We start from the raw sequence: 14,360 nt of genomic DNA on the forward strand, positions 1-14,360 counted from the left end.
CTGGAATTTGGATTTCTGATGTAGATTTCATTAAGTATGATTTTATCAGGTGTGACCAGAAATTTTGAGATACCATGTTGTCATTCTATATTTCAGTCATTTTTAACTCTTTAACCTAGTGTTTCTTGAGTGATGTTTCAAAGAACCTGGGTTTTGTATGGGGGTGGGGAGGGTTTTCTGTTCATTTGCAAACTTCAGGCTGAAAGTTTTTCTTTCCTCAGGACTTCTTAGAGCCTCTGATATGCTCATATCGCATTGTGAACCTTAAATAAAAAACTTTAGCATTCTGTGCTTCAGATAGATTTGGATATAGAAGACATTTATTTTTGTGTGAAAAACTTTTAACTTCCCCCAAATGTGTATTTTAATAAACACAATTTGCAAAATGCGGCCTCTGTTGGTGGGATAGGCATTGAACTATTGAAAAACCTGAGAATGATAACCTTCTAATGAATTTGTGTGGTGGTCAAAGATCCATCTTTGCAACCTTGGTCTTGACAGAATAGCCTGAGGGAAGGCTTTCTCTCCTTAGTTTTGGGAGTCTGTCAGGACTTGCTGAATTCAGGGAAGAAAGAGTACTGAAAGGGATGTTTCTGGACCAAGCATCTGTGATTTAAGCAAGCTGCATGGATAGTGGACATTGCTGTGGTCTGGATGTTATGAGAACTAAGTTTCCAAACCAGGCTTGGTCTCCAGATACCTGTGTAATCTTTATGTTGAGAAACAGATTAAAGGAGACAATTTAGGTGACACAAACAAACTTTATTTAACACTTTATGAAGTGGACGGTCTCAGAGAACTGCAGAATGGGGGCAGAAGGCAAGAAGTTTTTATAGGATAAAGAATAAAGAACAAGGAAGAAACAATTAGAGAATATCTGACTGGGTGGGGCCACACCGTCAACCTTGTTTGGAGTGAGAAGTCTCAGAGTTGGCTTGGTGTTTGGGGATTGGAAGATTGAATAGACTGTGTGTCTGGTCAAGCAGAGCATTTACAGGGATATGAAAATTATCTAAATTTCGGTTTCCTGATGTGGTATGCTAGGTAGGATTGCCTAGAAATGTATTTCATCTTGTGCCTAGAAAAGTATTTCAGCATTGGTAAAGTCATTTAACTGCCACAGGACTTTCTTCTGTAAAATGAAGGGGCTTCTAGAAGAGAAAGTACAAATGATTGTTGGACATTAAAAAGAATAAAAACCTAAATCTCAAGTAAGCAAAGGAATGCAAGTTAAAATAGTGACAGGATACAACATTTCACTTGGGAAGTGAGTAAAGATTAAAGGGATGATGTGGAATGTGAGCAAGACTAGTAAGGATGTCCAATTAGCACCATCTTTCTAGAAAGCATGCATATCAGGGAGCCTCAAAATAAATTGATACCCTTTGATCCTGTAGTTCCACAGCTAAAAAACTATGAAAAGGAAAGAAATAGGAAAATCAACTAATGTATAGCTAAGGGGTTTTCATAACAATCCACTGATATGGTAAGTGCTTCAACATAACAATAGAATGATGGTAGAAATCATAGTATATTCATGTCTTGGATAGGATGCACAAATGAAAAGTAAGATCACAAGGAATATTTAATAATATGGAGGATGCTTAAACTAGAATGTTACGTTAATAGGAAAGGATGGTCCACGCTCTTTTTATAGTATGATTTTAATTAACTTTAAAAATTGTATGTACATACACATAAGGATGTTTTCTTTGGGTTTTAGGAAAGTGTATTTTTTCCCCTTTCTTTATGTTTCTTTATTTTTATCCTTTAGCATGTATTTCTTTTATATGCATAATGAACATGTATTTCTTCAATATACATAAAGGGGTTTATTTTCATAAAAGCAAATAAATTGATGAAAAAAATGAAGGATATGGGCTATTTGATTTCTAAAGTTTCTCCCAAACCATACATTCTGTGATTTAGATTGCATTTTAGAAAAAAATTGCAGAGTGGAGGAAACACAGTGTTATAAACAGAATCAACACATATTTTATTGATTTAATAGCCTGGAATTTTGAGGAGGCCTGTTTGCCTTGAGGCCTTTAAATTGTGCTGCTAGTGTGATGAGTTGGAACACTATGAGATTCAAGATTTGCTTAGTTGGGGCATCTGCATTATCTCCTCTTAAAGTAACAGCCACTTCTTTGAGAGAGCATTGCCTTTAGTGAAACTTTAACTAGGCAACAGTCATTAGTTGCTGTCGGGAACCCTAAAGAAAATCTCTAAGGGTTAACAGGCTTCAAGAAAATGACCCCGGGGGTTTGGGTAGTGAAGCCATTGCAAGGAGTCTAAGATTTTTGTGGTGATGTGAAGCAGTATAATGTAGCGTGGTTAAGTGCCTGGGTCCTGGAGTCAGACAAAACTAAGTTGCAGTAACAAGGACACAGACTCTGGAGTCAAGCTGATGACCTGATGACTGCAGGCAAGTTACTTACCATCTTTGCATCTCATTTTCCAAACCTGTAAAATCACCATCTACCTCCTAAAACTGTTGCAGAAATTAAACAAAGATAATATATGTGAAGTACTTTGAATGATGCCTGGCCCTCAGTAAGCAGTTAGTAAATGTTAACTCTAATTAGGATTATTTTGTCATTTCAGAACAATAGTAGAAAATGCTTTGTAGGGTTTGTTGTGAGAAACAAATGAAAACATACACATAAAAATAGAGCCTAGTGCCTGTTTATAGCAGGTAATCAAAAAACGAAGAAAGGAAGACACAAATTATTTGTTAAAGAAAAAACAATCTTAGAAGTCACAAGCTATTTCTTATGCATGATTATATTCTCCCTATTTGAGAGGAATCTCTGGAAATCCTGAGTTGGGCAAGATTGCAGAAGATTTTCATTCTTGGCGGTGGGGGAGGGGGGGTGTCATTGAACAGTTGAAGCTCCATAAGAGGTTATGAGTTTCTCAAAGAGAAGAACCATTTTTATGACTGTGTCTTCCCAGTGCTTCTTTTTGTAGTCTATATGGTTCAACTGTTCTCTGTTGGAGAGAATAGAATGAGACAGCCAGCGTACAGGAGAAAAAAGCCCTTTGCCGGGACTCCAAGACCCACTTCCCCCAGGCTCTGCTGCTTCTGGCTATGACCTCGGGGAGGTCTTAGAATGTTGACTCCCTTTTGCCTAAAACAAGGAGCAACTAGACTTCTCTGTCCCTCTCTCAGAGGTGCTAAGGTCAGAGGGGGCAGTGCATCTGAAGTCTTTGGTAAAGTCTAAGTCTTAATTTCCTCAACTAGAACAAAGAAGAGAACCACTTGGTCTGAGTGTGGATAGCTAGTCCTTTTGAAGATACAGTTGCCCTGATTGTCAGCTAATTGCTCCTTAGTGAATCAGTTTATGTCATATATGGTTTGGAGTCAATTCAGTTGTCCCATGGATAATTCTAACTACAAGTTTATGCTTTAAATTTTTACATTTGATTTATAGGAATTACTTGGAAACTTGGTTTGAGTGAAAATAATGATGATTTTAAAAATCCATAAAAAAATTCCACGATAGTTTATTTTGACTGGTATTATAAAGATTTTAACGTGAAGGAGAAGTTAAAAAACTCTCCCTGGCTTTCTTCGTCGTTCTAGGCAAAATCTCTCTATGTTTGGGTGGATGGGAATGGGTTGATTCTGAGTTGGTCATTTTTAATTTAAATCCACTTTATTAATTTTCACCCCCCATTTTCAGATTTGTGTATTTATATTTAAATTGAAGTATAATTAACATCCGCATTGTATTAGTGTCATCTGTACAAAATGATTCAGCGTTTCTATGCATTACTCAGTGCTCATCACAGTAAGTGTACTCTTTATCCTCTTTACCTCTTTTATCCATTCCTCCACTGATCTTCCATCTGGCAACCACCAGTTTGTTCTTTGTATTGAAGAGCCTACTTTTTTGTTTATCTTTTTTTATTTGGTCCATTTGTTTTGTTTTTTAAATTCCACATAGGAGTGAAATCAAATTGTATTTGTCTTTCCTTGACTTGTTTCACTTACCATAACTGTCTAACACCATCCATGTTGTTGCAAATGGCAAGATCTCATTCCTTTTTATAGCTAGTAATGTTCCATTTTTTTTTATTTTTTTAAAACTTTTTAAAAAAATAAAAAAAATTTTTCTTTTTCTTTTTTATTTATTTTATTTTATTTTTTATTTTTTGTAATGCTCCATTGTAGTTATATACATCTTTATCCATTCATCATCTATTAATGGACCCTTGGATTGCTTCCATATTTTGGCTACTATAAATAATGCTGCAGTAAACATATGGGTGCACATATCATAGGGTCAGTTCTTTCAGGTTTATTTTCATTTTTAAAGACTTGAGGGTACTTGTAAAACAGAGAAGATAAAAAGTTCCATTGTTTATATCATCTTCCCTTGATTGGTAACAATGATCTGGATCACAGGAGAAGAGTATCAGGCTACATATGTGAGTCCTGCACACAGCAAAGCAAGCCAGCAAAGAGCTATGATAGATTATTGTGCTGGCACAAGAGGGGGAAGGTACATTTCTTGCATTGCATAGCTACCACTGCAGCATTTTAGAGAAGAATAGTAGTAAATATGATTCTTATCAGGACATCATTATCATTGATCATTGAAAATTTCTATTGCAGAGAGAGCCTGGGAGTACAGCTAGGGTCCATTCTTTTATTGATGTGTACAGAATATCCTAGATAAGTGACAGGAGGATCATGTTTTTATTAACATAAAGAATACATGCTCCTAAGGTTAAGCCAAATATGTAATTATGAAGTAAATACTAGCTCATATTCCTTAACCCCCTTTCCACCAGGAAATGTTACTAAATTACTTTCTTCTGTTCAGGAAATTTACCAAGAAAGAAAGTTGATTAGAGAAACATTTTTGAAATTTATGAGGAAAAACTCAAAGCAGAGTGGTTTACCACTGTTCAGAACATCTTTTCACTCATTTTTATTGCCTTGTATAGATATTACTTAAGATACCGAATTTCCACAAGAAGGAAAAAGGCAATGGCGAGAACGTGTTCTGTTAAGAACAGAACTGCCTCTGTGGCTGTGACATGAGGATTTTGAAATGCCGAGAAGTAGCTGAACCACAGGCAAGCAGAGACAGGATTTGTTTCTATTACAAGGTCAGATTAAATCTACAGTGGCTAAAAGTCAGTTTATAAGCTCCCTTGAAGAATTTAGTCACCTTTATGCTTCCACATCTGAGTGCTCCAGCTGATTCTGCTGACCCTGGGGGATGCCCACATGAGCAATCTGAGTGAGCTGTGAGCAGATGGATTCTGAGGATCTGACTTGGCTCTATGCTGGGGACCAGGCAACAGACTTCTCAAGATGAGCTATAACGGTATTGTCAAGTAAATGTTGGTTACCTCTAGACATCATAATTTTGTATCAGAGAGAAGACAGTTACTACCATTTAATTTAAGGGGGATAGATAAAAGACCCATCATAATCTATGAAATTTTATGTGATTCAAAGCCTCGATTTCCTTGGCTATTGTTCTGTGGTTTTTGTTTGTTTGTTCAGTCTTTTCTTCTCCACTTGTTCATCCAAATCCTTCTCTTTCTCCCTTCCTTTGCTGCCTTCTTCAAGTGAAAAATCAGAGCAATATTTTCCATGGAATGTCCACATACGTGGTATTCCTCAACACCAAGAGAAAAATACAAGAGCAAAATCTGAATGTAAATAGAACACAAATACAACTTACTCTTTTTAATCTTCACTGAGCTTAATTTGCAGACTTCACCTAGGCCTCACTGACTAAAGGATGTTTGGTTTTGAGTTTAGAAATTGTTGCTCCTGAACCCTTCTTTTCCTTCCAGTTGTATTGCTTCAAGTTGTTTCTGAAATACTGAAATTCAGTTTTTACTACTACGGCCTGTCTTAAGATTATGAGGAAGAAAGAGTAAATGAGAATAGAAATTGAACACACTCTGACTTATACTGAACCTGATTCTGCCATGTCACCAAGACCCAAGTCCTGCTGCTTTATTTTTCTCAAGACAAGCTTTATTCTTATTCCTTTTGTATATTTTGTAATAATAATGCTACATTTGTATGGGGCTTTATTATAGAACATTTCTACATGGATTATTTCATTTAGTCTCACAGAGAAACTGGAAGTGGGAGGATGGATAGCTCTTTTTTTTTTTTTTTAAGATTTATTTATTTATTTATGATAGAGAGAGAGAGCGAGAGGCAGAGGGAGAAGCAGGCTCCATGCCAGGAGCCTGACATGGGACTCGATCCCGGGACTCCAGGATCCCACCCTGGGCCAAAGGCAGGTGTGAAACCGTTGAGCCACCCAGGGATCCCCGATAGCTCTGTTTTTATTTTTATTTTTTTTGATAGCTCTGTTTTTAAAAGAGGAAATCAATGTTCATAAGAATCAAGATTCAGATCTGGACTTTCAGAATTCGGCTCCACTCTTTTCACATCAGTGGGGCTCAGGGAGCCACAGAAATAGATTTCCTCCTCTTTCTCTCATGTCTCTTCCTTGTGGATAAACATTAGGATCTTGGTCTGTGTACTTATCTGCTGATTAAGAACTTATTATGATATAATTAGAGCATGAGCTATTGCCCCATATGCTATTAGGTAAGAAGGTACACTAGTTGATTAGTGATTAAACTAAATTAAGTTAATAGAAAAACTTGAAGAATAAGGTGATGATTGAAGCTATAGTTGCAGTTCAGTCAGGGGTACACAAATAAACCCCAAATAACAATGGGTTAAACAAGAAAGATGTTTACATTCTCTGCCATGTAAAATTCTGGAAGAATGGGCTGGTATGATGACTCTACTTTTGAAATGTTCCAGAGACTCAGGGCCCTTCTAGCTCACAGCTCTGCCAGCCCATGGTGTGGTCCTGGGCGACAAGATGGAGAGAATCATAAAGATAAATCCATGAATAAAAAAGATGAAAATTCTCACCTTTATGAGGGGGACAGTAACAAATAATATAAACAGGTAACTGTATTATTAGATAGTTATAAGGACTAAGGTTGAAATAAAACCAGAAAAAGATGCTGGAGATGGGAGTGTCAGAATTATAAGGGGGTGGTTAGGTGTGGTACATTGCAGATGTGACATTTGATAGGAAACTGGCAGCCAGTGAGGTGAGAAGAAGGATATCCAAGGGAATAACGTGCCAGAGTAAGTGCGGGGTGGGGTAGAGTGGGTGTGTGTTCGGGATGATTGCAAGAGCAGAAGGCTAATCTTTGCTATGTTTGAGGAAAAGCAAAGATGCTAGTAGGGCTAGAGCAGAGGAAGTGAAAGGAAGACAACCAGAAGAGGAGGTGAGAGAAGTAAGGGAGAAACACATTACATGCACGGTTGCCTTATGGCTTTTACGCTAAGATGAGAAGCCATTGGAGGTTTGGGGTTGGAAGGGACCTAAGTAGTATTTAATAGGAGCCTTGGCTGCCGTGCTGAAGAGTTCCTAGGAGGAAGGCAAAAGGAGAAGCAGGATGGTCAAATAGGTTGCTATTTGCAATCATCCAGCAGAGAGTTGACAGAGGCTTGCACTTTGGTAACAATAATGGAAGTGAGAAGTGGTTAGAGTCTGGATACGTTTTGAAAAAGAGTGCATTCAATTGATACTGCCATGTAAGCAAATTACTGCAAACTTAGTGGCTTAAAGCAACACAAATTCCTTACCTGACAGTTGACGTTGGTCGGGAGTCTGGGCACAGCTTACCTGGATTCCCTACTTCAGCCTGTAATCAAGGCATCAGCTGGATGCCAGTCTTATCCAGAGGCTTGATTTAGGATGAAGCTTCTTCCAAGCTCATTTGGGCTGTCGGCAGAATTCATTTTCTTTTGACGCTGGAACTTATGGAGGCTTGCCTCTTCAAGTTCAGCAGGAGAGCTGGCAGCAGGCACCTCCTACCCCCCACATCCCAGCCAGTGCCACATCCTCTGCAGGTAGAGTCATCAGCCTCCCGTCCCCACACGTCCTCCCTGTTGGCACTGCTCAGGCCAGAGGGCAGAGCACAGAGGTTTCCCTACACTCTACCTCCCCTCCCAGAACACTCCCAGGCTTGGAGTTTTTCTATAGGTTTGGAGTGGGGAGGGTTCCAGGGAGGGTACCCGGACAATAAAGAGATTGGATCCCCTCCAAAAATTAACGCTCTCCAGAGCCCCAGTCTGCTGAGATTCTTACATTACATAGTGTAACCATGGGAATGACATCCCATCACCTGTTTCTTATTCTGTTGGTTGGGAGCCTCACAGGTTCTGCTGTCACTCAAGGGGAGGGAATTTCTGGGTGCCAGGAGGCTGGAATTATTGGAGGTCACTGTAAGGTGTGTCCCCTGCAATGAACAAGCAGGATTTTGTTGCTGTTGTTTAGCTGTAGACCAAACACTGAGACAAAGGAGAGAACAGCTGAAAAGTTCGATGCCATTAACTGAAATTGGGGAGAGAGAGGGAGGGAAGACCAAGAGCACAAATTTGGCAACATAAAGAATGAGATGCCGGTTAAATACCCCCAGGGAGATGTTGCAGAGACAGTGGCATATGGAATCCAGAGTTAAGGAAGGAGGTTTGAGATATAAATTTGGGACTCATTAGTATATAAATGGTATTTAAAACAAAGGAATGAGATCACTAGGGAGTGAGGGTAGACAAAAAACAGGTCCAAGGACTGTGCCCTAGGTTCCCCACATTAAAAAGTCGGATCTAGGAAGAAGCAGTAAAGGAGAAGGAAAGTAATAGAAAAGAGGGGTGCATGAGCATGTGCCACCCTTACAGCCTTTACAGGTTGACTTAGTTCTTTAAAAATCTCAGAAAGCAAAGTTTTTTCCCCTTATCTCTCTGTTTTGGGAAACATTTAGCCACTCTTTTCTCTCTGAATGTGCTGCCTTTTTTGAGTGGTCTTAGATGCCAAATGTGAATGGAAAAACCAGGTTTGACTTTGTTGTGTAGGTTCAACAACCAGGTTTGCTTTTCTGCCCAAATAAACCAACTCAATTCAGCCAAAACATGGATGACACTGTCAGTGGGAGTGTGGGAACTGTTTGAGATTGACACCAAAAAAAAAAGGCTGCTCTGTAAAGTGTATACCCCCTCAGATATCAGGTGACACATGGCATGTACTACCTCAAAAGTAAGTGGTTTCAAACAATGACAAGAGAATGAGTCTTTCCTTGACGTATTAGATGTGAATACTGGAGGCATTTTTGTGTACGCCCTTTGGTCAAACATTTATTTGAGTACCCATTGATTTTGCACAGAAATTTATTGAAATCATTAAAATGTAAAGACTTCCTATGGGCGTAATAAACCACCATTTGTCCACCCAACCGTACCCTGCACTTAAGGATTTATTGCAATACATTTTACTTTGCAGAATCATTTCTGTTAGTATGGAACCCAGAGCAATAATCTTGAAATTCTAAGTAGTTAAAGTAGAAACAAAGACCCCATTTGTTCAAATTCAGTACATCATAATGTAATTAGTGTCACCGATAATGCAAATATGTACGTATACCTTGACTCATTAGCTGTGTCTACTGAAGCTATGTGACTTGATTCTTAGTCCCTTTGACATATAACTGAGAACTCCCAATGTTCACTTAGAAAAATATCTGTTCTCCAGTGTCCACTCAAGTGTTTCACAGGTGTCTTAGTTGCTCAGCAAAGTCAGAGCTGTGCTCACAGAACAAATTATGAAGCTCGTTTCTTAGTTGGGTGATAATTTTGAATTAATCAGCTTTTGAAACAGTGTACACATAGTTCTGTCAGCTGTCTTATACAAATTAGGTTATAGTCCCCATTTCACAGATGAGGAAATGGAAGAAGAACCCAACTCCCTATGAACACAGCCGTCCAAACGCTGCACTTGGGCACTTGGTCAGCAAGGCTGGTGGGCTCCTGTGGGACCACACAAGTGACATCCCAATGGGGGCATGTTGAGCCCGGAAACGGGAATCGCAAGCAGGCTAATGAAATGGCTTCATTGCCTTTCAGACAGGCCTGGAGGTCAAATTAGTTTATTTGTTTTTAATTTAGCTGAAATTATAGGCTGGTTGAAAGATTCTTTTGCCTGCAGGGATCTTTTGAATAGCCATACAAACCTTTTGGTCTCTCTCTCTCTCTCTCTCTCACTTTCCTCCTCTCCTCTCATTTGCAGGATTAGAAAAGCACTTGGGAGGCACATTCATCTTGCCGGCGTTGTCAGGAGTGATCAGCGAGTTTTATTAAAAGCCCTGGGGTTGCCTGAAAAGCCTCCTTGTCTGAGTTGGAAATGAAAGGGACATGTTAAGATCTTGGGGCACATTGTCAGGACCCCTTGCCCTGCCCCTTGGACTATGAGCTAACATCCCTGGAGGAAGCACAGAAACCCTCCTTTGTTGAAGGGATTTCACTGGTGGACAAACCGAGTTGGCCCCGACAGCATGAGCTCTCCGAATTGGAGTGGGCACAGTGCCTTGCTGTTGTTGCTGCTGCTGCTTCTCCTAAACTGGGCCAGTCCCTCCTTCATCAGCCTTAACCGTGGGGTCAGGGTGATGAAGGGCAGCTCTGCCTTCCTGTCGGGAGATGACCTGAAGTTTGCCATCCCCAAAGAAAAAGATGCTTGCAAAGTGGAAGTTGTGATGAACGAGCCAATGACCCAAAGGGTTGGGAAACTCACTCCACAGGTAGGTCATTCCTGAGATTTTTCTATTCAGTCATGTGTATGAATGTGAGTAAGTGAGTGAGTGAATGATTGTGTGTGTGTGTGTGTGTGTGTGAGAGAGAGAGAGAGAGAGAGAGAGAGAGGGAGCGCGAAAGAGAGAGAGAAAGAAAGAAAACAGAACAGGGACAGCCTTCCAAGGGCTGGAGTGGGCTATCTCCTGTGTGATGTGATAAGGTCAGTCTTTATGGGATTATTCCTGCCCCAAATGATCTCATCCATTGCTGGTCAGAGTGCCTTTGAAGAAGATCTCAAGATTTCAATATGTGTTTTAGACTGTTCTTGTGATCACAGAGTAGCAAAAGTAAAATGTGAAGACATTTTCATCTGTTTCCATCACTGGAACATTCCGTTGAGTGAGTGGAGAGATATGGAAAAAGGGGTGAAAATACTTCACCTTAAATACTCATCGTTCTTCAAAAATGTCTAGAAAATTTTAGTCAAAATCTTGGAGACCTTGTCGTTTGAGAGTATTCTATGCACAGTCCTTTCATAGGATGAAGTTACCTTCTAAGTCATGGGTTAAAAAAAAAAGTCCGTATTATCACATATTGTCTTTGCTTGAAGTAGGAGTTTATCTTTATACAAAATAGGAAATTGGTTCTGGTTTTATGACTTTCTCTTCTGTGGTTTAACTTCCTCCCAAAGCAGGCAATTCTGAGAATGTTTAGCATTGGTTGCTGCTGCTGCTGCTTCTGGAAAAATGCACCGTTATTTGTGAACTGTGAAATGTTAATTTTCTTCTTCTCCATTTGGCTAAAGAAACTTATTCCAGGAAGTTACTCAACAGAAGTATCAGACAATGTAGAGACAAACTAAAGAGACTAAGATAGATGCTAACTCACGTGGTTATCGCCAGCCTCCCCATTTACTGCATTCAGGGTCCAGTCCAGTTCTGAAACACATCGCAGTTCTGTGGTGGGCTCTCACTTAGGGAGTATTCCTGATGTGATAGCAACCAAACGTCTCGCTCCAGTTTCCCATGAGATTTTCTTTTGTCAGCTAGAGCTTCTGATGGGCACCTGTAAACTGTCTGAATATAATAATGGCCCCAGCTCCTAAGGGGTCATATTCCCAAGTGCTTGGGAATTGCAACATCTTCACACTTCCCTCCCAACACGATTTGCACTGCAAAAGTGTGGGTGTGTTTTAAGATTTTGTTTATTTATTTGAGAGACAGAGAGAGCATGAGCAGGGGGAGGGGCAAGCGGACTCCCTGCTGAGCTTGGAGCCCAACACTGGGCTCTATCCCAGCACCTTGAGATCATGACCTGAGTCCAAGTGAGATACTAAGTGACTGAGCCACCTAGGTGCCCAGTGACAGTGTGTTTGATTGAACTTACCCAGTCAGGGAAAGAGGAGAGACCTGGGATAGCTCATACCTGGAACCCAGATGCGCTACATGCAATGAGTAGGTGACATGAAAAAGATTAGCTGCAGAAAATGAAGTCCTAACTAGGTGTGCATTTGTTAAAAGCAAATCCTTGGCATTTGGGGAAGCAGTAGAGGACCCTAATCCTAAACAGTGGGGTCATGGCTGCACTGATATGTGTGGGTGCTTTATAAAGTTGTGAACTCATCATTTGGTACCCCTTCCAATCAATATTATTTTTAAAAAATTGTCTAACATTTATTTAGAAGTGAGATTATTTTGTGGGGGAAGAGAAAAAAAATTCTCCCTCATGTACACTGGGGCAACCTATGGTCCAGGTGTATTATCTCTGGCTCTAAGCAAGCAAAACAAAAGCCCCATTCTTCAGCAGATTCTCCCTCCTTAGAAAGTAATTTGGGGAGAATAAACTTTTCCTTAAGTCAGCCTTGAGGAGTAACCTCTCCCCATCCCAAATAGCCTATGACTTATAAGCATATGTATAGTACTTTCTCTGCAAGTAACAAAGTTGTCTCCATTGTATATTTTTGGTGATGTTTTAATGGTCTTCACCATCTGGCCGGCTCTGAGATGCTAGAGAGCAAATGGGGATCCAAGTGACTACAACGAGGTAAAACACTTATTTGGGGATCAAGGGTTGTAAGAGATCTCCAAGTCATCTCCATTCCAAACTTCCTTTGATTTTAAAGCAAAAATCCAGTTACTAGAAGAATATGGGGGCGGGGGGTGGGGAGGCACCTGGGTGGCTCAGTCGGTTAAGCTTCTGCCTTTGGTTCAGGTCATGATCCCAGGGTCTTGGGATTGAGTCCTGCATCAGGCTCCCTGCTCAGCCAGTAGCCTGCTTTTCCTTCTGCTTGCCACTCCCCCTGCCTGTGCTCACTCTTTCTCTGACGCATAAACAAAATATTTTTTTAAAAGAAAGAATATGAACAAAAAAAAATAAAAGAAAGAATATGGAGCAGAAACAACATGATTTAGGGAGGTCTCTACCAGTAGGCCAGGGATGGGGCTTCAAAGTCTCAACTGGTCCTTTCGCGTGCTGTGGCTTAGTGCAAGAAGATGTTCAGTGAGCACATTTCCGGAGGTTGATGTGGCATCACAAGTGGATTTATATGGTCTAAAGTAAATATGGGACTTGTATCTTCTAAAATTTATTGTGTGAAAAAAGGAAGCGGTTGAACTGTGGAGTTTCATTATCTTTCTGTCAGATATTTGTACCGTAAGAAAATCTATGCATCCAGAAAACTTTGTTTCTCAAACTGCCAGATGATCTTCCTAGTTTATTATGATAATTTCAACAGAAGCCAGATTCCTAAGTAAAGTCTGGTTTTGGGGGGAATGTGTGCTTATTTTTAAGTCAACCCTCCCCCAAGGATGTATTTCTTATGGCATTTTTGAAATTAAGCATAGCCAAATGCACACATACACACAAAGCATAAACATTATTCTTTAATAGCACTTACCAGTAAGTTGAAAGCAAGGCTTATGTGAACCCATTTCTAGCGAGATGACTGTATTAACAGCACCCTGCTGTGTAATGAACAGTTTTATTTGATTTGCACAGAAAATGTTTTGTTTAACATCTGTTCAATTAGTGTTTTCATTTCATTACTGAAGTTTGTCTTAGAACCAACAGGTTCATTTTCCTATTGGATATTTGGAAAGGGATTTCAATTGGCGCACACCAGTACCTTCTGTTTAGATAACCCTCTTGATATAGTCAATTAGATAAGGTCGGTGGCAATATGTTTTCCTCATGTTTTAGGACAAGACTTCCTCACACACAGCACTTCTCACACCTGTTTCAAAGCAAGAAATTTCCTGGGTGGAAAAGCACCTCAGTTTAGAGCTGAGCTTGCTTTTTTGAATAGGAAATACAGCGGTAAGAAAACATCTCTAACTTGAACCCGTTTACTGTCATTAAAGTGAGTAATGAGTTAGGAATGTGTGACAATTTAATTATAAATTGTAATTGAAAAGCAGTTGAAGTGGAAAAAAACCAAGGCTAGACAGTAATTAGAAAAGGATTTAGCTCTCCTTTGTTTTAGTTAGTAAATTTATGGACAATTATGGTTGTCGCCTTTTATAAAAGGAAAACATATTACGAAACATAAAACAGATGTTTCTTTTAACAAAGCAGATTGTCTCTTTATCACCATGACTATTTGTCAATGATATGGGGAAGGTCTTTCCTTTATCTCCTTCCTTGTTGTCAATTAAAAAGAGGAACCGATGATGTCTGTGGGAAAAGAAGATCATTTGTATTAGTAATAAAGTCTTCTCAGAGAGGA

General features: G+C 39.7%; 1 protein-coding gene across 14 annotated transcripts in view; it reads left to right on the forward strand.

Moving 5' to 3' along the window:
* Positions 1–14,360, forward strand: part of FREM1 (FRAS1 related extracellular matrix 1) — a 167,416-nt gene that overhangs the window by 18,354 nt on the left and 134,702 nt on the right. For all 14 annotated transcript variants that reach the window (XR_011995551.1, XR_011995553.1, XR_011995555.1 and 11 more), the window contains exon 2: positions 10,137–10,644. Coding sequence is in view for 3 of the 14 variants with exons in the window: in XM_072728241.1 (XP_072584342.1) it covers positions 10,402–10,644 (243 nt within the window). In the remaining 11 variants the exon portion in view is untranslated. The remainder of the gene's footprint in view (positions 1–10,136; positions 10,645–14,360) is intronic.

This window comes from Vulpes vulpes, chromosome 12 (assembly GCF_048418805.1).
Source record: "Vulpes vulpes isolate BD-2025 chromosome 12, VulVul3, whole genome shotgun sequence".
Lineage (NCBI taxonomy): Eukaryota > Metazoa > Chordata > Mammalia > Carnivora > Canidae > Vulpes > Vulpes vulpes.